This window comes from Monodelphis domestica, chromosome 3, assembly GCF_027887165.1.
Source record: "Monodelphis domestica isolate mMonDom1 chromosome 3, mMonDom1.pri, whole genome shotgun sequence".
In the NCBI taxonomy this organism is placed as follows: Eukaryota; Metazoa; Chordata; class Mammalia; order Didelphimorphia; family Didelphidae; genus Monodelphis; species Monodelphis domestica.
In genome coordinates this window covers 7292161-7314724 of record NC_077229.1, presented here as the reverse complement: position 1 = coordinate 7314724, position 22564 = coordinate 7292161, and the positions used below count along the sequence as shown (strand labels likewise).

General features: G+C 38.6%; 2 protein-coding genes across 3 annotated transcripts in view; both read right to left on the bottom strand.

Moving 5' to 3' along the window:
• Positions 1–22564, bottom strand: part of LOC100620011 (zinc finger protein 883-like) — a 122502-nt gene that overhangs the window by 91229 nt on the left and 8709 nt on the right. The gene's annotated exons all lie outside the window — the stretch shown is intronic.
• Positions 7658–22564, bottom strand: part of LOC130453493 (zinc finger protein 665-like) — a 25515-nt gene continuing 10608 nt past the window's right edge. For both annotated transcript variants that reach the window (XM_007490635.3, XM_007490636.3), the window contains exons 2-4: positions 21702–21828; positions 15118–15213; positions 7658–13441 (exon numbers count right to left, since the gene is read on the bottom strand). In XM_007490635.3, coding sequence (XP_007490697.1) covers positions 11181–13441; positions 15118–15213; positions 21702–21828 — 2484 coding nt within the window. In that variant the 3' untranslated portion in view covers positions 7658–11180. The remainder of the gene's footprint in view (positions 13442–15117; positions 15214–21701; positions 21829–22564) is intronic.

The following is a 22564-nucleotide window of genomic DNA, read 5'->3' as shown; positions in this document are numbered from 1 at the left end:
TATGATCTGATAGGGGAATGGATCAGTATTTAATCTCTGTACATAATTTTGGTTTCCATCAAGAACATGATCATACTGGAATCCCTGCTGAAGGAAATTTACAATTAAATTCCCCTCATGTGCCACTACTTATTGAAATAAGTATAGACCATGAAAGGCAGAAAAGGTCTTAGAATTCATTGAACTTGAGAATAACAAAGGAGTTTGTAAGTGCCCAAATATAGCCTCAAAGCCAAGCAGATTCCTAGTGACAGGTATATCCACAATAAAGAGAATGATATGGTCCAGATCAGCATATCTTGGCTTAATTTCAAGTGCAAGCCAATCAGACAGAAACATGGAAATTTTTATTTTGAAGTTTATACTTTAAAATTCCTCTTATGAGGAAGGGTTATACACAGTGTTAAGACCAGCTTAACATAGTATATTTTAATAAGTGCTTCTTTATTCATTTCTTGATACATTAAAAAAGATTTCATTTAAATCCTGGGAGAAATTTTAAACTTTGCACTCTCTTCAGCTGGCTGTAGTGGCTAAAAGCCTGTTCCTTTGACAAAAGAGTCTTGCCCTAATAAGTATTCTAGTCACTGAATCCCAGAAATTGAGGGCTGGATGGGCAGCACATAGGCCTGAAGAGATAAACTGTAAAATTTGATAGCAGAGAAAAGTCCAGTGGGGATGCCCAGCAATGGGCAGTGAAGCAATACGCAGTATAGATAATGGTCAGAAATCATCATGAAATCATGCATTGTGAAGATTGGATTTGACTCTCCCTTGATTGTAACAATGAAGGTATTTATTTCTTCCTTGATTGTGAAGATTAAATTATAAAACCCTGTCTATTTTTAGATTTTAATCCCCAAAGTGTAGACACAGTACTTAAAGTTGAGTATGGAGATCTACCCATTTTGGATTTTAACCACAAAAAGGTGTGAACACCCATTTCATATATTGAGTGGGAGGTCTGTGACCCACCTGTGAAAGATTAGACAGTCCTGGAGTGGAGTATTGGCTGTGATTGATAGATGTAAAAATTTAGGGGAAGTGACACAAGAGAAAATGGTCTTTAAAAGTAGAAACAGAGGCAAATGCAGAGACACTTGAAGGGAGTGACTTGGAGTGAAGACAGTTGGAGTGAAGAGAGGCACTTGGAGTGAAGAAAAACACTTGAGGTGACAAGTGTCACTTGGAGTGAAGAGAGACTTGCAGTGAAGAGGGACACTTGGAGTGGAGACTGCTGGAGTTGAGGCTGATAAAGGAATCTGCTGATTGAACTGACAACGTGGTAAGTGTGAAGGCTGACTTCCTTCCTTGCCCTTTCTGGAGGCGTGAGCCTCTGGGAAAGGCCCATTGTCTTGAGACTCCTTTCCCCTGTCTGGGGCCTTAGAATTTCTACCTGGCTCAGAGGAAGCCAGAACTCTCTCCTCTTTTCTCTCTTCCTTAATATCTTCCCTCTGTTGTAAAAATAAACTACCATAAATTCCATTTTACTTTAGCAATTTATTTTTGGGATTTAGAAATTAAATCCCTAGCGAACAATTAAATATTCAGTCCAACCATAAAATTTAACAGTGTCTTCATGCCAAGTCAGTCATTTGAACCTCCCATCACATAACTCCTTCTCTACTAAGGACAAATGTCTACTCTTAAATCTGTTGTCCTCTGAGGTATCCTTCCAAAAGGAAGAAAAGGTAAAAGAATAAATTTGTGGTCTGATTGAATTTTATAGATCCACACAAAATGGAGGTCCAAATAGTTTAAAACAACTAACTCAAAAACAATAACTGTGACCTATCTTCCACAAAGTACCCATGGACATATCCATACTCTTCCTCCAAACTATCAGTCAAAAGTACTAAAAGCTCAACACCTGGCAATTCAACAGGGGACCCTCTTAATCGTAAAACGACTTCATTTTACAGTTTGAAAGTAGTTGAAGTAATTAAGATCACATCAGTCTCAAACTAAGATTAGTAATCACAGATGGGATGAGATGGCTTGGATTTGAATCTTATTTCTTCATTCTTATTTGTATGTCTTGCGGTAAGACTTTTAGATAATCTAAAACTTAAATTCCTTCACTTTAAAAAGAGGACAATGGACCAGATTATCTTTAAGATGTATGTGCCCTCAATGTAGTTTGGTTAAACTTGGAGCCCATCATGGTTATTTTTCCTATGTTTAGTCCACATACCAAGATGGAGGTATAGGCTGACACATAACTCTATGCACTCTCATCAGGGAAAGTACAATGTAAAGCTTATCTTCAAAAATTGTTGCCCACCTGGTGAAGACTCCAGCTCCAGGAGGGAGCACTAGTGATTGAAGGGATTTGGATTCAGAAAAGATAGTAAAGCACAGGCATTTTTCAAGGTGAAGAAATATTTGTGCAGGAGTCCCTAGTTTTTTTGGGTTGAAATTATTTGACTTTAAACTTTGATAAAGTCCCCTGAGGACAGAATGACTTACAATAATTTTATAATAACAGCATCTCCAATAGCATTTATATAGTATGATAAAGTTGGCAAAGCATATTAAAAATAGGATTTGATTTGCTTTTCCCAGCAGCTCATGGAGATAGCAGCTATAACAATTCCTATTTTACACATGAGGTACTGAGGCAGACAGAGGTTATTATATGACTTCACCAGGGTCATGCTGATAGTGACTGAGGTCAGATTGGAATTCATATCATCCTGACTCCAAATCCATAGTTTTTCTCACTGTACAGCCTAGCTGTCTTTAAAAACATGGAGCTCTTACAAGGAGTAAGAAGAGAGGGTGATGGGGGTGAACTTTAGGAAATCCCCTTGATCTGAGTCAGTAGGCCTAAACAGTAAATGAGTTCCATTAAGGACAAGTGTGAATCTTAAAACTGCTCAGTCTCTACTTCAGAAGATTTGATTAAACTATTCCCCATTTTTAACATTGGAGGTACTTGGTCAGGAATGTATTGAGAACTTTAAAATTACTCCACCCTGCTCAGACAGTGCCTTAGGGGAAGATAAAGTTGCAAATTCCTGATTGAACAAGGAAAAGTCCCCAACTCATACTTATAGTGAAGCAAAAACCCTAAGCTAGGTGGTCTATTTTTAGATCTAATACAAAAAGGTGCTAAGTACCTATAAAGGTTAAATTAAATCACTAAAAGGTCAAGCAACTTAAAAAAGGCAAGCTTAGAAAAAGAGATGTGAAATACTCAGAAGATAGAATATACCCAGAGAAGGTAAGAACTAAAGAGTGATGAGAACTAAGAATGGGCAGTCCTGGGAAAAAGCATCTACTATGATTGGTAGATGTGAAAATTTAGGGGAGGTGACATAAGAGAAAATTCTATTTAAAAGGAGCTCTCTGTAACTCAGTTGAGGGGGTCAAGAGTTCAGAGGAGGAGCTCAGTTTAGGAGTTGAGGATTTCGGTGAAGGACTAGAGCTTGCTTGGGACGATCTTGTGGTGAGTGATAAAGACTGACTCTCTCTCTCTCTCTCTCTCTCTCTCTCTCTCTCTCTCTCTCTGTGAAGTCTCAGTCCTAGGCCATTTGGCCTAGGCCCTTTCTACTATTTTTTTTCTCTCTCTCTCTCTCCCTCTCCCCTTAATTCCTTCATTTGTATTAATTAAAATCTCCATAAGACCCAGCTGACTTGGGTATTTTCATATTTGGGAATTTTCCCAGGGTGACCACTTAATTTTAGATTTTGAATCAAGACACTAAAATTTATCTTTACAGTTTGGCTGAAACCTTTACAGTTTTGGTAATTCACAATCTTGGCAAACCATATTTTCACGGTTACACAAGTGTGATGGAAGAAAAAAAATCTTCCCAACCACCCTCATCAAATAGTAGACTGTCATAATTGAATTTTATCCTTTCCTGAGCATTTGTTTTCAGACAAACCTCTCCCTCCCCAGTAAGGCTGGCATCATCAAGATAACTGCTAACAAACAAAATGGAAACTTTGTACAAAAAAGGACTGCTCTGATCTTTTTCCATCATACTATGATTCAGAAAATGTCTGATGAGCTACTATAAACAAGTTTCAAATGCATTATTAGAAAATGGAAGAATTTTTCTCATCACCCCTTCTGTGAATGAAAATTAGAGATGAAACTGTATTCCTGAATGAAGAAGATAGTCATGCTGAATGATCTGAAAAAGTGTGAACCCTTAGCTTTCTGCTGAAAGGGAAAGATCCATTCTATTGGCTCACTGACACACTGCGACAATATAAAAGAGCTTGACAATCATGATAGGCATTAATTGCTCATGGATAGGCTGAGTTAATAAAATAAAAAAGAAAATTCTACCTATACTAATTTACTTATTTAGTGCTATACAAATCAAGCTACTCAAAAATTATTTGATAGAGCTAGAAAAAATAAATATTAAGGGAATGGGAAAAAAATTGAGGACCATGAGGTAACCATACTGAGCCATTGACTGTCTTATAAAACAGAAACCAAGAAAACAATCTAGTATTATCTAAGAAATAGAGTAGAGGATTGATAGAATAAATTTGACACCCAAGACATAGGAGTAAATGACCATTAAAACCTAGGGTTTCATAAACCCCTTAACCTAAGCTTTTGGAAAAAAGAACCCATGATTTGACAAAAATTGCTGGGCAAGCTGGAAGTCAACATGGCAGAAATTTGTCATCTACCAATACCTTACAGTGTATGCCAAAGTAAAGTAAACATGGACGTATGATTTAGAAATAATGGGTGAGACCATAAGCAAATGAAAGAAATGTAGGCTAGCTTACTTGTAAGATCTATGGATAGGGGGAAAATTCATGTTTGAAGAAGACAAAGAGAATATTATGTGATATAAAATAGATAACTTTGACTACATTAAATTAAAAAGGGCTTTTTTTCCCCACAAATAAAACTAATGCCACCAAGATTAGAAGGGAAACAATTGAGAAAAAAATGTATAACAAGTGTTGCTGACAAAGGCTTCATTTCGCTAAGACAGAGAGAATGAGACAATTTAATAACACTACAAAGCATCCCTCATTTGACAAGTGGTGATATGTGGGGGGCAGCTGGGTGGTTCAGTGGATTGAGAGCCAGGCCTAGAGATGGGAGGTCCTAGGTTCAAATTTGGCCTCAGAAACATCCTAGCTGTGTGACCCTGGGCAAGTCACTTGACGCCCATTGCCTAAGCCATACCACTCTTCTGCCTTGGAATTAATACACAGTATTGATTCCAAGACGCAAGGTAAGGGTTTGTTAAAAAAAAATGTGGAGGCAACTTTCAGCTGAAGAAATTAAAAATATCTTTAGTCCTTTTTGAGATTTGTCCAGCAGTCTCTCTGAAGGTATGTACTTACTCCGTCCAGGTGTTATGATTCCACTCAGAAAATAGAGATGGGAAGTGCTATGCGTTCAGTCCCTCACAGGTAGGTGTCACATAGCATTTTGCCATAGCACAGACTCTCGTTTATTATATAGGTTAGCGATTACATACTTCTTTGGCACACAATTTTCTACATATGTTTCCATAGAACTTAACAACAGATGTGTAGCCGAAGGAGATAGTCAATGAAACACTGTTGCTATAAATGAATTCAGGGTGATCAAGAGGTTAGTTCTCCGTGACCTGGGAGAATCATTGTTACTTTTGGTCTGCTTTCACAATCAATCACAATTACTTAGGAGATGAGAAACAAAACATTTCATAGCTAGGTACATGATTAGAGGGCAATTTAATGAAGACCAGATTTGGGGTTTTCCTCAACTTATTTTTTTTTTCTTTAAAACCCTTACCTTCCGTCTTGGAGTCAATACTGTGTATTGGTTCCAAGGCAGAAGAGTGGTAAGGGCTAGGCAATGGGGGTCAAGTGACTTGCCCAGGGTCACACAGCTGGGAAGTGGCTGAGGCCAGATTTGAACCTAGGATCTCCCGTCTCTAGGCCTGGCTCTCAATCCACTGAGCTACCCAGCTGCCCCCTTTCCTCAACTCCTAAGTCACATTTTTCTTGTGTTTCACTTGGCTACTCGGAAATGTTCCTCTGGCTATTGTAACATAATGAACCGGCGAAGTGTGTCCTGTTGACCTGGGCTTGAAGGTGATTGATGTTCTTAGCTTGCCTGGCTTGTAATGGGAGTGAGTGTAACTCTGTGGAGAGGGAAAGAGGGGTAATGGGTATTTATCTATAGGCTTTAATTCTGTGAATGTAATCTTTTAGGGTAATAATCTGGGGGAATTAAGGTGGGATATATGTTTATTCTATGTCTTTGCTCTTATATTATTTCTTTTGTATTGGAAAGAGAACAATAACCATCCATTAGTGAGGGAAATTAAAGAGAGAAAAGTCACAGAGGGGAATCAGCAGGACCCTCATTTTCTGACTGTGACTTTGTCAGCCAGTTAGGGTTTGATGGCTCTCAAAAAGTCATACAGAAAAACATTCCCAGTCAGTACTGTGTACAGATTTAATTATCTGAGGAAATGGCCTTCAACAGACATGTGCAGAAAAAAGGACCGAACTCTGATCTGTCCTAAGTCAAGCTAAGTCATCATTGGCACAGATGAGATGCAGGAAAGTGATGTGAAACTGTCTTTATATATAAGGCAGGTCACTTCCTTTCTCCTCCTCTATCCCCAGAGAGATGACTCTGGCTGGTAGTGTGCTAAGCATTCCGACATCTTGGCATGTTGGCAGCTATTGTCTGGGTTTGGTGGTGAGTTTTGCCCAGGAGCTGATTTGAAGTTCCGGCATCTTGTCTTAGCCCTTTCCCTTTTGGAGTTCAAGCTTGACTCCTTCCTCCTTCATACTCCAAAACCTTATCTCCTAATCTCCCTGCTCAGTAGCAGCTAGGCTGGGGGAGGGGGATTTTATTTACAAATAAAATCCTTGGCATCCAGAAAAAAATTATTACATTCAGTCCCAGCCATAATTTTACCCCTTACAGTATTAAAAATACAAATCAAAATGATAAGGAAAAGGAAAAGGAAAATGATGAATGTTGGAGAGGATGGGGAAAATTTATGACAATAATACATTGCCTGTAGAGCTGTGAACTGATACCACCATTCTGGAGAGCAATTTGGAAATTTGCCCTAAGAGCTATCCAAACATGTTTAGCCTTGGATCCAAGGTCTGATTCCCAAAGAAATCAAAGATTAGAGAAAAGACATATTTGTAGAAAAATATTTCTAGTAAATCTTTTTATGGGAACAAAGATAGAAACTGAAGGCGATCCGTCAATTGGGGAATTGCTGAACAAGTTATGCTATGTAATTACAATGGAATACTATTGCACTTTCAGAAATGAGAAACAAGATGATTACAGAAAAACCTGAAAAGTCTTATATGAAGAGATGGAAAGTGAGCAGAACCAGGTTGTACACAGGAAGAGGATTAATGTATGAGGATGAGCTATTCCTCAATTCACTATTATCAGCAATACCAGGACCCAGGACCATTCCAAGTAACTCTTAATGAAAAGGATTATCTTCTGCTACGGAAGAAACAGACGAAGTCTGAATGCAGATTGAAGTACACCATTCTTTTTTTATCCAAGTCTTTTCCACAATATGACCATGGAAATATGTAGTATATTACACATATCCAACCACTATCCTATTTCCTTCTGTCTTGGAGAAGGAAGAAGGTTAGGATGGAGGAAGAAAACATCACAAAATGTGAGAACAGGAGTATTTTTAAAAATTTATTCAGAATATTTTTTTATAAATACCTGATTCATGATCTTTCCCACCCCTCATCTTTCTCCCCTTCTGGAGAAAGCAATTCCACTGGATGATAGATGTATCATTGAAGAACAGAGTTACTGCAAAACTACTAATATGCAATCTGGAAAAAAAAACTCAAAAGCTCAAAGGTATCACTCAATGTCTAGTGATTTAAAGAACTGATCTTTACAGTTGTTATAGCCTTTGTAACAAATGCAACAGAATTGCATCCTTGGCTGAAGTTTAGACTTTGTCTCATTTTAGTGGGCCTTAGCAAATTGAGTCTACATTTGGAGAGAGCCAGACCAAAATGTCAGGGTGTGGTGGGGGAACTTGGAGGAGACATAATGAGAGGTCTAGTGGGATGAGGGGTTAGGGAGGAGAGGAAGAGGGAGAGGGAATGGGAAAAGCTGAGTGAGGGGAGGAAATGGTGAGGCTGGGCAGTGGGGAGGGGAAAGCAGGACAAGACAAGAGAGAAGGTGGGCAGAGTAAGGCAGAGACTGGGAACAGCAAGAGCAAGCATGGGCAGGCCACAAGTTAGCCAGTAAAGGGGGAACAGAGTAATGGTATCAAAGATGGGCTGGGAGGTGAGAAAGGCATGTTAGAGGGAGGTACTGAAGGAGTCAGGATGGCCTGGATCAAGACAAGGAGTAGCCTCATGGCAGGTGAACTGGGAAGAAGCTAGGTGTCAGTTTTTTCAAATTTAACCAAGAGGTTATTGGTCATACACCATGGTTGAACCATCAAGGTGACATAACCACAAGTTGGAATATTCTCTACAACCCTCCCTGCCAATAATTTATTTCAGTTCTTTTAGAATATAAAGAAAAAAGAGCCAAAGTGGGGCCAATGCTTCAATGTATAGGCTTCCCACAGCATCTTTGTCTCCTTCCTTGACATCCAGTGCTCTTTAGGAAATCTTGGTTCATCCAAATCACTTAGAAATGTATACAATGCTTCATAGTATTGGTTGATTATCTAGTTAGAAGCTACTATTTTTGTTATCTAAATTTAGAAAAATTCCTAGTTTTTCTTCCCTATTTGTTTTGGGCTCCTGCTACGGCTACTACTTCTGCAGAAAAGAAACCCCAACTTGGGGGGTGGGGCAGTTTAGTGTTATGGTCACTGCAGCAGGTATGTGGTACTGACCCTAGGGCCCACAAGTGAATTGTACAAAATCAAATGATTGAAGAATTACAAACCATTTCTAATTAATAAAAAGTGTAGACACTATTTCCTTTAAGTTTATTTTAAAAGGCAACAAAACTGGACTTTGATGTTAGCCTTAAATAAGAAATCAATGCAAGGCAAGAAGTTTTGAAATGATGGATTACAGAATTGGTGTACCATGTCAATTAATTTTGTGTACTTATTATTTTACTTTATTTTATTAATTTTGTTGAACTTGATTTTATTGAATTTCCTTTAAGTTTATAAATTTTTGTTTTCTTTAATTATGTTTAATTTCATCATTCGCTTTAACCCTATTTTATTTATTTTTAAATTGCCTGCATTTTTACTGTTAGTCAGTAGGTGGTGGGTATACTGGCTTGTGGGATCTTAAGCAAGAAAGCAGGGTCTCTCAGGACTGGTGACAGTTCTAGGGAGAAAAGCAAATATTGGGGATGCTATGGTGGCAGGTGAGCAGTGGCCTTGTGGCTGTCCCTTATATCTCTGGACCTCAGAAAAGAGGGGAAAAGAGGAGAGATATGCAAGTTACTTTCCTGGTTGCTCAATTTAGCTTGCTATTCTGTCTCAGTCATTAGGACCCCCAGCCATGCTCACAGGAAAGTCCTGCAATCAACAAAACTGAAAGAGAAGAGAGTGAAATATACTCTTCCCTTAGTTTATCAAACTTTTTCTTTTTCCACTAACCCTCACATATCAATATCTCAGGAACCAACAGTACCTTTCTATTTTGCCTGGGCTTCCCAGAGGGGCACTCTAGGGTGCCGTGTATGGGACATCTGCCGTGGCCCCCGTCTCCTAATTTCTTGACTCTATTGCTGTCTTTTTCCTGGTGCCATTCTATTCTTGTGACCCAATCCACTCCATGATTTCCTTCACACAAAGAGAATCTAACCACTTAGTCCATAATAATTTCTAAAAGGAAGAGGTTTTGGCCACACTAAAAAAGAGTTAATTGAAGGTGTATAGTCTCATGCATATAAGAAACTGCAGGAGAAGGGAATTTCTCTATTTTCATAAGGAGAAATTAGTATCTCCCTTCTGAAGGGCACTGAACTTTCACTAATATTCTATAGGAAGTTGCCAATCAAAAATTACTAATACTAATTTATGCAAGGTGGAAAATAAAGCAAGCTTTTGTCCTATACAATAAAAGTTTTTCTCCATTGTGGATGCTCTAATTTCTGGCAAGATGGTCCCTCTCTATGAAAGCCTTTCCACAGTGTTTACATTCATAAGGTTTCTATACAGTGTGGATTCTCTGATGGCAAGATTGCCCCTCCATCTGAAAGCCTTTCCATACTGTGTGGAAGAGAGAAATGCTAAAATGAATGCAAGGATTGGATTTTACAAGGTTATCTCATGAAAGATTGAGATAGAAGACTGACTACCAATGGGGGATGAGAATGGAACATTCCAGCTAAGAAAAGGAAGAGCATTTGGGGACTGCTGGCATTTCTCTGTCTTTAACTTGAAGAGGGAAGGAGTAAAATCCTTACTGAGCCTACAAATCTACTAAATCCTTTGTTGAGCAGCAAAAGATCCAGAATAGCAATCTGTTTTACAGTGCTGGGATAGACTTTTTTCCTTCAGGGAAGGCAACAGCCTATTCTTTAGAAGACTCATTCAAAACTGTATCTCTGAGATAAGATACCATCATCTTGAATCTACAAAGACATTAAGATAGTCTGGAACTTAGTCCCCAGACTTGTGCCTCAAGACCCTTTAGACATCTATAGGATAGGGATAAGTCAGGGACTTCCTGTTTCCTCTTTCCTCATTTATACCCTAACCCTTTATTCAATAAATAGCTACTCAGACATCTTAAATGTACTACAAGGGGGATTACAAATACATCAACTAAAGAAGAGACTATAGGGGATTTTCTTTTTCCCTTAAACACTAGTCAGATCTGACTCCATTGTTTAAACAGCTCTGCCTGGGGGGGAGGGAGAATTGGTGTTACTCTTTATCTGTTCCCTCTCTCTCAAGTACCTGTCAAACTTTGGTTCCTTTTGATTTCCCTAGTACAACTGTTTACATTCATAAGATTTCTCTCCATTGTGGATGCTCTGATGTGCAGCAAGATTGTTCCTTTCAGAGAAAGCCTTTTCACAGTTTTTGTATTTATAAAGTTTCTCTCCAGTGTGGATGCTCTGATGTGTAGCAAGACTGTCCCTGTGTGAAAGCCTTTCCAAACTGTTTAAATTAATAAGGTTTCGCTATAGTGTGGATGTTCTTATTTCTGGCAAGATGATCCCTCTCTATGAAAGCCTTTACATGCTGTTAACAGTCCTAAAGTTTCTCAACAGTGTGAATTCTTTGATGTCTACCAAGTGAGCACTTCTGTGCGAAAGCCTTTTCACATTGTTTACATTCATAAGGTTTCTCTCCACTATGGATTCTTTGATGTGCAGCAAGATTTCCCCTCATTGTAAAAGCCTTTCCACACTGTGTACATTCATAAGGTTTCTCTCCATTGTGGATTCTCTGATGTGTAGCAAGACTGCCCCTTTGTCTGAAAGCTTTTCCACACTGTTTACATTCATAAGGTTTCTCTCCACTGTGGATGCTCTGATGTGCAGCAAGATTGCTCCTCTCAGAAAAAGTCTTTTCACACTGTTCGCATTTATAACGTTTTTCTCCAGTGTGGATGCTCTGATGGTTAGCAAGAAATTTCCTCTCTCTAAAAGCCTTTCCACAGTATTTGCATTTATAAGGTTTCTCTCCAGTGTGGATGCTCTGATGTGTAACAAGACTGCCCCTCTGTGTGAAAGTCTTTCCACACTGTTTACATTCATAAGGTTTCTCTACAGTGTGAATTCTCCAATGTCTAGCAAGAGAGCTCTTCTGTGTAAAAGCCTTTCCACATTGTTTACATTCATAAGGTTTCTCTCCACTGTGGATTCTCTGATGTGCAGCAAGATGGCCCCTCTGTGTGAAAGCCTTTCCACAGTGTTTACATTCATGAGGTTTCTCTCCACTGTGGATTCTCTGATGTGTAGAAAGATTTCCCCTCTGTGTGAAAACCTTTCCACACAGTTTACATTCATAAGGTTTCTCTGCAGTGTGAAGGCTCTGATGTGTAGCAAGATAGCTCCTCTGAAAGAAAGTCTTTTCACAGTGTTTGCATTTATAAAGTTTTTCTCCAGTGTGGATGCTCTCATGCATAGCAAGAAATCTCCTCTCTCTAAAAGCCTTTCCACAGTGTTTGCATTTATAAGGTTTCTCTCCAGTGTGTATGCTTTGATGTTCAGCAAGGAGCCTCTTATATCTGAATGCCTTTCCACATTGTTTACATCCATAAGGCTTCTCTCCAGTGTGGATGCTCTGATTTCTGGCAAGATGGTGCCTCTTTATGAAAGCCTTTACATGCTGTTTACATTCATATGGTTGCTCTCCAGTGTGAATTCTTTGATGTCTACTAAGAGAGCATTTCTGTGCGAAAGCCCTTTCACATTGTTTACATTTATAAGGTTTCTCTCCACTGTGGATTCTCTGATGCGCAGAAAGATTTCCCCTCATTGTAAAAGCCTTTCCACACTGTGTACATTCATAAGGTTTCTCTCCATTGTGGATTCTCTGATGTGTAGTAAGACTACCCCTCCTTCTGAAAACCTTACCACACTGTTCACATTCATAAGGTTTCTCTCCAGTATGGATGCTCTGATGTGTAGCAAGATTGCTTCTCTCAGAGAAAGCCTTTTCACAGTGTTTGCATTTATAACATTTCTCTCCAGTGTGGATGCTCTCATGATTAGCAAGAAATTTCCTCTCTCTAAAAGCCTTTCCACAGTGTTTGCATTCATAAGGTTTCTCTCCAGTGTGGATGCTCTGATGTATAACAAGACTGCCCCTCTGTGTGAAAGACTTTCCACACTGTTTACATTCATAAGGTTTCTCTATAGTGTGAATTTTCTGATGTCTCACAAGAGAGCACTTATGTGTGAAAGCCTTTCCACATTCTTTACATTCATAAGGTTTCTTTCCACTGTGGATTCTCTGATGTGCAACAAGATTTCCCCTCATTGTAAAAGCCTTTCCATATTGTTTACATTCATAAGATTTCTCTATAGTATTATTTCTCTGAAGTGCAGTAAGCTCTGAGTTCTCATTGAAAGGTCTCCCACATTTTTGAATCACAGAAACCATCTCGACATGTTTATTTTTTGGATGTCTAATGAGGTCTGAATTCCAGCTAAAGGTCATTCCTCCTAGGTTACCTTGATACATGGGCATTTCAGGTTTCTCATGTGACTCAACAGGTTGTACTTCTTCAAGAAAGCTTTCCCTATATTTGCTATCCTGACAATAATCATTTCCTGAGGTCAATTTCATATATTGAGTTAGGACTGAATATTGGCTGAATTTCTCTTTAGTTCCATTAAATTCACTGCCGCTCTTTGGATTTTGATTTACCTTGATAGTAGAGTCACAAATTTCTCTCAAAAGGAAGCCATGAGGATCCTTACTCATGCATTGTTGGGGGCCAGATCCTTCCAAAAAAAGGCTCACCTTTGCAGACAACTCCTTCAATTTAAAATTAGTCTCTGCCTCTGAAGAAAACAAATAATGATATAAACACAGAAGAAAAGAATGTACACACACAGAGCAATATAAGTGCTTTCCTTTGATAGCAGAAAGCAAACTGATTTTATTCTATTTCCCCCGGAAAAAAGGGAGTTTTCAAACTGAAAGAGCAGAACTACTCTTTGGATAGACCATTTTGCCATATCTGCAAGATGGATGATTTTAGAAAGACTTTCGCATAGAATTACATTGAAGCATAACAATGGACCGGTGACACAGGCAAGCCCAAGATTCTCTTCATATTTTGCAACTTAAGTTATGAGTAAAGAATGGAGGAATGGCCTGTACAACTTCCTTGCAGCTTGAAATAGATGGTTAGAATAAGGGGTATAAACTAAAATTATTAAAAAGTAATAGTTTATTTAAGCTCAGGGTGTATAAATGGAGATTTTAAATCCTAGACTTCATTCCCCAGAAGTCCTTAGTATTTCCCTGAATTCCCTATAATCTCTTCTGAGTCTCCACACTGAAGAGATCACTATTGGTATTTAACTGGCAGTAGCGCCTCCCATGTTCTCTTCCTTTGCAATGATGCAGCAAGTATGGTAGTAAGGTGGGAATGGTTGAAATGGCTAACCAGCCATGGGCATGTGGTTTTTATTTTGTATACTCTTTATTCCTTGATTTCTAATGATCCTTAGTAAACTACATAAAATATAATATTTTTATTATTAGAGATATATTTTAATTTTTACAAGGGAAAAGAAGGAAAGGGAATTGGGAAAATCTTATCTTTATCCCAAAGCCAAAGTGCTAAACACCACTATGTAATGATTTTCACTACCTACAAAGCTATTTAACTATAACTAATTAAATTTACCCCCCTTAGTTAGTCTTGAATGTTACAGGAACAAGGTCAAAGGAAATCTCACTGACAGAGTGTCCTCTTGGTGTCTTGAGCACCTCTGTTGAAAATCACTCTTTAGTGATTTTCAGTGATTCAGGAGAGGAAATATCTGGCTCTCTAGGTCAACTCCAGAAAGCCAGAGAGAAAAACCCTCCTGGCTCTTCTGACTGTTAGGGAAAAGCAACAGCCTCTCACTCCACAATGTCCTGGAACCTTTCTGCACTGAAGGACTTCCTGCTCCTACTTTGCAGCAAAGAGCTAATGTTATTTTCTTACAGCAAGCTAGACTACAACTCAAATCCTGTGCACGAGCATGCTTTCTCCATATTGCACAATCTTTCTCCACTGGCCTTTCTATCTTTCCTAAAAAGTCACTCCTCCATTATTCTTATAATTTTACGAATCTCAGGTAATTTTTCAGATATTCTGTTCTCATCTTTTGGATGCACTATCACATGCTCCACTTTGGCAAGTTTTGTATGCTATGCAGAGAAACAATTTTACCTTTTAACTCTCATGCAGTAATTTTCAAAGTGGAATATAAGTTTTCTTTTCTCTACAGATGCAAACATTGTATGCCATCTAGTGAAGAAATAGTAAATATTCATCTTATTTTACAATCTACCATAAATGACGTCTCATGCCCTATCCTGAGTTTATCATTCATCTCTCAGGAAACGAACAGCATGATTCAATGTTGGTCCGTCAGCCCTGAAGTCTAGCACTCCCTTCAGCACAAGAGATAAAAGTCTTTTGGAATAATAGCACTTATACACCTGCTTTCAGCTCACTCACCTAGGCAGGAGTTCCTTGTGTCTTTTTGCTCTAGCAGCCATGGTGCTTTCCCTTGCTGAAAACAGGAGATAAAATTTTCTCTAGGAACTGGAAGCCCTGGGCATAAGAAAGAAGGAAGAGATCAGGAGAGAAAAATAAAATATATGGTGCTTTTAAAGGAAAAGGGGCATGAAATTAAGGACTACAGAATGGCTTCTGTTGTATTCACTGTTGGGACATCTGCAGGAGGGCAGAGATCATGGAAACCATTTGCAATCAGAAAATTCAATCTTTATTTACCTCTTGTAATAGAAGGATAGGCACATTGTACAATCTTCATTCTCTAGAAATTAAAGGTATCTGGTAGTGAAAGGGTAAGAGATCAGAACTTGGAGTCAGAAAAGGAAATTTAATCCAACCTCAAATAGATAGTATGTGGGTGCCCTCATGTAAGTTATTTCACCTCAGTTCGCCTCAACTATGAATTGAGGACAATAAGAATCAAACTCACAAGGATGTTGTAATATTAATGATAATTATGAACTTTACCCAGTAGAGGCCAAAGACAAGGTATTTTGAAATATTTATTCCCTTCATTGTTTTCCTATAATGCGGCCTGGGATTTAAGTGAAGAATGAAGGAGGAATAAGGATAAGCTTGGTAGACTAAGCAAAATGAGGGACTGGGACAATATGTGATTCCCATATTGTTATGGAAATAATTCACTTACCTTATTCTCTCTATGTCTACTTGTATATGCCAAATATGTTTCTTATAAAAAACATCTCCCAAGAATCATGTTTTTAATCTACTCTTGCTATCTACTTCCATTTCGTGGGGGAGTTAATTTCATTTACAGTTGCAGTTATGACTACCATCTCTGTATTCCCATTCACCTTTTCCTCTTTTAATCCTACTTTCTCCTTTCACTGTCTGTCCACATGATTCCCTTTGAATTACTCCCCTCATTTCTCATCCCTTATATCATTTCCCTTCCTATCACCTGTGAAAAATAGAATGATCTCTCTTTGTCTATTCTGATGAAATAGATCAACGACATTTAACTCAATCAATCAAGAACTCAAAGCACCCCTACTTAATATTTAAGTAAGAGAATTCACAAGTCAAAAACCCTCAAGGCCAAAGGGAACTGCCCAACTGTGGGTAGGACTAAGCAGGTTGACAGACTGTTTCTGTGAAGGAGGAGAGACAGGAAATGACGTGGTAAAGGTGCATAAGAGAAGAAACCAGCATGGGCCATGTACCATTCTTTTCCTGGCATTTGGAGTGATTGGTTCCAGAGATTCCTGCCTTGGCTTTGGAGGAGACCACCTGGATCCTCTCTCAGCTTTCTGGGTGAGTAGCTCAGGATGCAGAGGAAGCTGAGCTGATGGACTTTTGGCTGAGAACTCAATGCAGAGAGAGAGACCTAAGGAAGCCTCTTGCTGGGGTGCTGAACCAGACTTCACCAGAGAAGCTCTTAGGGCTGGTGGGCTTGGTTACAATCTGTCTCTTTATCTACATATTCCACTTTCACTCTTTCCACCTCTTTGTAAATAAAATCTGCTAAAAGTCGTTTTGACTTAAGCTATGTTTTAAAATCTATGAAAACATCACTTTATAACTCTCTTATTGAGTCAAAAATCCTAATTTTAATCCTTACACACCACCTTTCTTATTCTCCTATTTCTCAATAGGCCTTTTAATCATTCCTTTTATTCTACCTCCCTTATATTATTCACCTACCTAACTACCTTTCTTATTCTCCTTCTGTAGCTCTATAGAGTAAGATAAGATTCTATACCTCAATGAGTCTGTTATTCCCAATGAGAATGTTTTACTGAATGCCTGTCACCACCTTCACTGTCCCCTCCACTATAAGTTTTTCTTCCTATGACTCTTTATTTGATATAATTTATCCCATATTACTTCTCTATTCTTTTTCTCTCAGTGCTATCCACTTTTTCACTCCTTAGTTTTTTGTTTTTTTTTGCATATGTTCCTGAACACCCTCTGCCTATTGAAATAGAAATGGTAATCTGTGGAAACTATTTTTTGTTGCAATGACTGAATGCTCTGGCTTATTACTAGAGAGAGCTGTTGGTAGGGGACACTTGCTACAGAGATAGAGTTACTGCCACAGGAGATACTGCTAAAGGGGATTGCTCTAAATAGATACTGGGGAATACACTGGGGTTTGCCCGATTCCTACTGATGGCTGATGGATCAATCTATTTCCTAACCTCCTCCTCCCTCTTCACTCCCTCCCTTCTTCACTCTCTCTTCCCTGCCCCCTCACCTCCCAGTTCTTCTTGAAGCCTTTGGCTTCTTCCCTCCCCCATGAGTGAACTATAAAGATACTCTTTTCCTTTCAAGTCAGGGGGTTATTGGGATAACAGGATGAGAAACTGAGGTAAGAGGGATGAGGGTATCCCTAATCTAAAATGAGGGAGAATTTGAGGGTTTGGGAAAGTAGTCCAGTCACAACTGTGACTCTAAGACAGTTAAGAAAGATAGATGAAGGACAACTGTTTAAAATCTTCCTTCTTTTTCACAAAGCCACCAAGAAAAATCTCTCTTTCAGCTTGGCTTTCCTCCAACTGTTGATCAGTCAAGTCTCAGAGAGAGCAGAAGTTTCTCCCTTGGTCAGAGAGCCCCAAAACCAAGCCAGCCTTACAAGGACAGAAGCTATCAAGGATCAGTTCTCAGCTTCTTCCTTTCCAGTCAGGCTCAACGGCCAGGACCAGAGAAAGAATCAGAAGTTTTTCAGTTTCTCCTGGCCAGCTCAACTGCCTCTCCTCCTGGGATCATTCCATTTAGAACCTTCTTGATTGACCGATAGGTCCCCAGCCTTGGTTCTTGCCTCTTGGCTTGTCCTGCAAAACCTCTCTCTCTTCATGTCTCTACCACACTATATATACTACTTCTAACTACTGTGATAAGGAGAGCAATTGTAAGAGTTACAAATATCATTTTTCCACTAACCATAGAAACAATTTGACTTTATTGAGTTGTGTAATTTCCTCATTCTAATTTACCTTTTTATGCTTCTCATGAATTTGATATTGGGACATCAACTTTTCTGTTTTGCTCTGCCCTTTTCAGCAGGAATACTTGGACATCCCCTTTGTTATTAAATAATGATTTTTCTCCCTGAAAGAATATAGTCAGTCTTAATGGATGGATGATTCATAGTTATAAACCCTTTTTTCTTGCCTTCTGCAATATCATATTTCAAGCACTTAGATCCATTCATGTAGAAACTCCCAAATCCTGTGTAATAAAAACTGGGTCTCCATGATATTTGAAGTGTTTCTTTCTGGCTTAGTGCGGTACTTTCTCCTTAGTATGGGATTTCTTCAATTTGGCCATAATATTCGTGGGAGTTTTCATTTGGGGATTTACTGCAGGAGGTGATCTGTGGATTCTTTAAATTTCTCTTTTAACATATGATTCAAAGAAAATTAAGATAGTTTTCTTTGATAATTTCTTGTAATATACCACCTAGGTTTTTAAAAATACAGTCTAATGAATCATTGATTGTCTTTTCTAGATGGTTTCCAAGTCAATTGTTTCCAGTCAGATATTTCTTATTTTCCTCTATTTTACATTCTTTTGATGTCATTTTATGGTTTCTTGATATCTCAAGAAATCATTGACTTCTATTACCCAACTGAAAGATGAGCAAGGAATATAAATAGGCAGCTTTCAGATAACGAAATTGAAACTATCAATAAGCACATGAAAAAGTGTTCTCTTATATAAACTCATAATTAGAGAAATGCAAATCAAAACAATTCTGAGATACTATTTCACACTGAATTTCAAAACTACTCCACCCTATTCAGACCATTCTTTAGAAGATGGGATTTAGCTATTTCCTGATCAATAACAATAGAGATACTTGGAATAACAGAATCAGGTCTTCGGAAACTACAATCTCCACATACTCAGGGTAACAAGATTAGGAAGGGCTGCAGCAAAACTCAAGATTTAATAATTTGAGAATATGGCCTGTTTTCCTCCAGATTGATCACAGGAGTGATACGGACTGATCCTTTGCCCCTTGGTTATCCAGGTGCTCGCTTGCTCTCTCTCTCTCTCTCTCTCTCTCTCTCTCTCTCTCTCTCTCTCTCTCTCTTTCTCTCTCTCTCTCTCTCTCTCTCTCATACTTTCTTCCTCCTGTTTGTAATTAAACACCATAAAAAAAAGTTGTCAGCTGACTTGAGTGTTTCATTTAGGAATTACATAAGTGAATTCCTTGGCGATCTTAAATTAATATATATCAGTCTTTTAAAGTGATTTCAATATCACACCTAGCAGATTTGCCTAATAGAAAAGTAGTACATGTTGGAGGGGATGTGGCAAAATTGGGACATTAATGCACTGCTGGTGGAGTTGTGAATTGATCCAACCATTCTGGAAGGCAACATGGAACCATGCCTAAAGGGCATTAAAAGACTGTTTGCCCTTTGATCCACCCATACCATTTCTGGATTTATACCCCAAAGAGATAATAAGGAAATAGAATTGTACAAAAATATTTATAGCTTCATTCTTTGTGGTGGCAAAAAATTGGAAAACGAGGGGATGTCCTTCAATTGGGGAATGGCTGAACAAATTGTGGTATCTGTTAGTGATGGAATACTATTGAGTTAAAAGGAATAATAAAGTGGAGGAATTCCATGTGAACTGGAATGAACTCCAGGAACTGATGCAGCGTAAAAGGAGTAGAACCAGGAGAATGTTGTACACAGAGACTGATACACTGTGGTACAACCAAATATAATAGACTTCTCCATTAGTAGCAATGCAATGATCTAGGTCAGTTTTGAGGGACTTTTGGGAAAGAATGCTACCCACATCAAGAGAAAGAATTGTGGGAGTAGAAACATAGAAGAAAAATAAGTCCTTGATCGTGGGGCTATGATTGGGGATGTAGACTCTAAAATGATCACCCTAGTGCAAATATTAATAATATGGAAATAAGTCTTGATCAATGAGATATGTAAAATCCAGTGGAATTATTCATTGGCTATGGGATGGGGATGAGAAGGTTAGGAAAAGAGCATGATTCATGTAATCATGAAAAAATATTCAAAATTAATTAATTAATTAAACTTGGGGGAAAAAAGAAATCATTGGCTTCTATATGCTTTGTTTTAATTTTTAAAAAATAATTTACTTCCATGACCTTTTGATTCTCCATTTCCATTTGGTCCATTATACTTTTCCTGAAACTTTTCTTCATTGGATTTTTCTGCTTATTTTGCCACTTGACCAATTTTACTTTTTCAGTATTTATTTTCTTTTTGCATTCCTTTCATTTATTTTCTCCATTTTCCTTCTACTTCTCTCATTTGATTTTTGAATTCTTTTTTTAACTCTTCTAGCACCTGAGACCAATTCCTATTATTTGAAGTTTTGCATGTGGAGGCTTTTGTGTCCCAATCCTCGCCTCAATCTGAGTCTTGTTCTTCTTTGCTTCCATAGACATTTTCTATGAGTAAATGTTTCTTTTCTGTTTGCTCATTTTCCCAGACTTTTTCTTCCCCATTTTGACTTCTATCTCAGTTCTCAGGGTAGAGGGGGCATTCTCTTAAACTTCAGTTTTTCCTTGCTGCTCCTCTCAGCTGTAGTTATAGTTTTCTGCAACTTTAATTTCTTCTGAGGTGCTATCTGTAGGCTGAGCTCCTGGCTTGCAGGACTGAGAGAACTGGGAGCTACATTGCCCTGGGGCTACAGGTTTTACCATAGGCTTCAACTTGCAAAGTGACTTTAGGACCTCCCTACAGTCTTGTGACAGGCCTTTGTATTCAAAGAGGTTGGCATAGGCGGAGCCAATAAGGTAAGTCTTAAGAAGGTTCCTGGAGTCTCAAACTGAGCTTATGTCCAGGTTCAGAATCTAAAGTACAAGTTGGGGGGATGGATTGTCTGCATTCCTTTGTGTACAGTTTTAAATAGAGTTCCTTCCCTTATCCCTCAAAATAGATCCTTTCTGCCTAACTTTCGAATTGTTTTCCTCAGGAGAGCCACCTCACTGTTACTCATGCACATTCTTTCACTCTAGTCTTTGTAAAGCACATCTTAAGATTCATTTGACATTCTCAGGGCAGGTCCAGTTTTGCTTGTGCTATGCCGCCTTTTTGGCTTCAACTTCCTTTCTTAAAACCAGACCCAGCCCAAAGGAGAAGGGGTTGCCTTGGCATGGAGAGGGTTCCCTTCAATACCCATTTTCAAAGAAAAGCTGTCTGGGTATAAACAGAGGATTTGCACTCAAAATTCAGGTCTAACTAGATGACTTCTGAGATGAGCTTCAGGAATAGAATTCTGTAACACTGTTTTATGTTTTCAGAAGAAGCTATCCAAAACTGAGGGGCCCCAATTGTAGGGACAAGGAAGAAGGACAGTCCCACCTTCCAATAACATAATTCAACGCCTTATTTTTTTTAAATGAAAAGCAGGCACAACGAGAACCGTGGGCAGAAATCAGCACTTCTGCTTTTTTAATCATTGACAAAGACTCAAAAACCTGTACATCTGGCTTGGAATAAAGACATTCTCTTAAAGGACGATTCAGAATTAACACAGGAAATGGTCCTTACCCACAGAGAGTAGATTCTGCACATTCTCCAGCATGACCTCCAGGTACAGGGCTTTCTGAGAATGGTCCAGTAGACACCACTCTTCCTGGGAGAAGTCCACAGCCACATCCTTGAATGTTATTGACCCCTAAACCAACAAAAGTCACAAGATTTAGAGCCCAGATTTCATCTGCTACAGCCCTGATCCACTGACTCGAAGAAACTGAAGCACACAAGAGAATTTACCTAAACTTCTAACCTCAAACACTTTCAGAGCCAGCACTGCAGATTTGTCATTCAGAGCCCAATGAAATATTGACAAAGGTACTTTGTATCTTACTCTAAAATGCATTCCCCTGGGGAATCAGGGAGATGGGAAGTGCTCGCTGAGTGAAGTATGAGATTCGGTGGAGAAGGAGAGAAGGTGATCTGAAATTCCTCCTCATCAAAAGTATCAGATTTGATCTGGTAAGAATATTTTTCTGAAGAGTTTCTGAGAAAGTAGCATGTACTGTGTATTCTAGGGGGGAAATATTACTAGTGACTAGTTAAGAGAAAACAATGAAAAAGAGTTCTCTACTTAGTTGTCTAAAAAGTCTGAAATACTCTTATCTGGATAAAAGCCTAAAGAGGATTCCCTGGACCTTATATGGGATCAGACTCTGATTCTAGCTAAGTGAAAAAGTGTAATCTGATGTTAAATTGAAACTTTGGGGAACAACTGGGTATGCTGTGTCACAGCCAAAACATTCTGTCTTGGTTTTATGATGAATGCCATTTGTTACTGGAACACATTCAGTCATTTTGGAAAGAAGAATTATGAGGAACAGAAGGGGTGTTGCATCTTTTAAAAATATAATATTTTGGTGATTAAGCTAATTTAA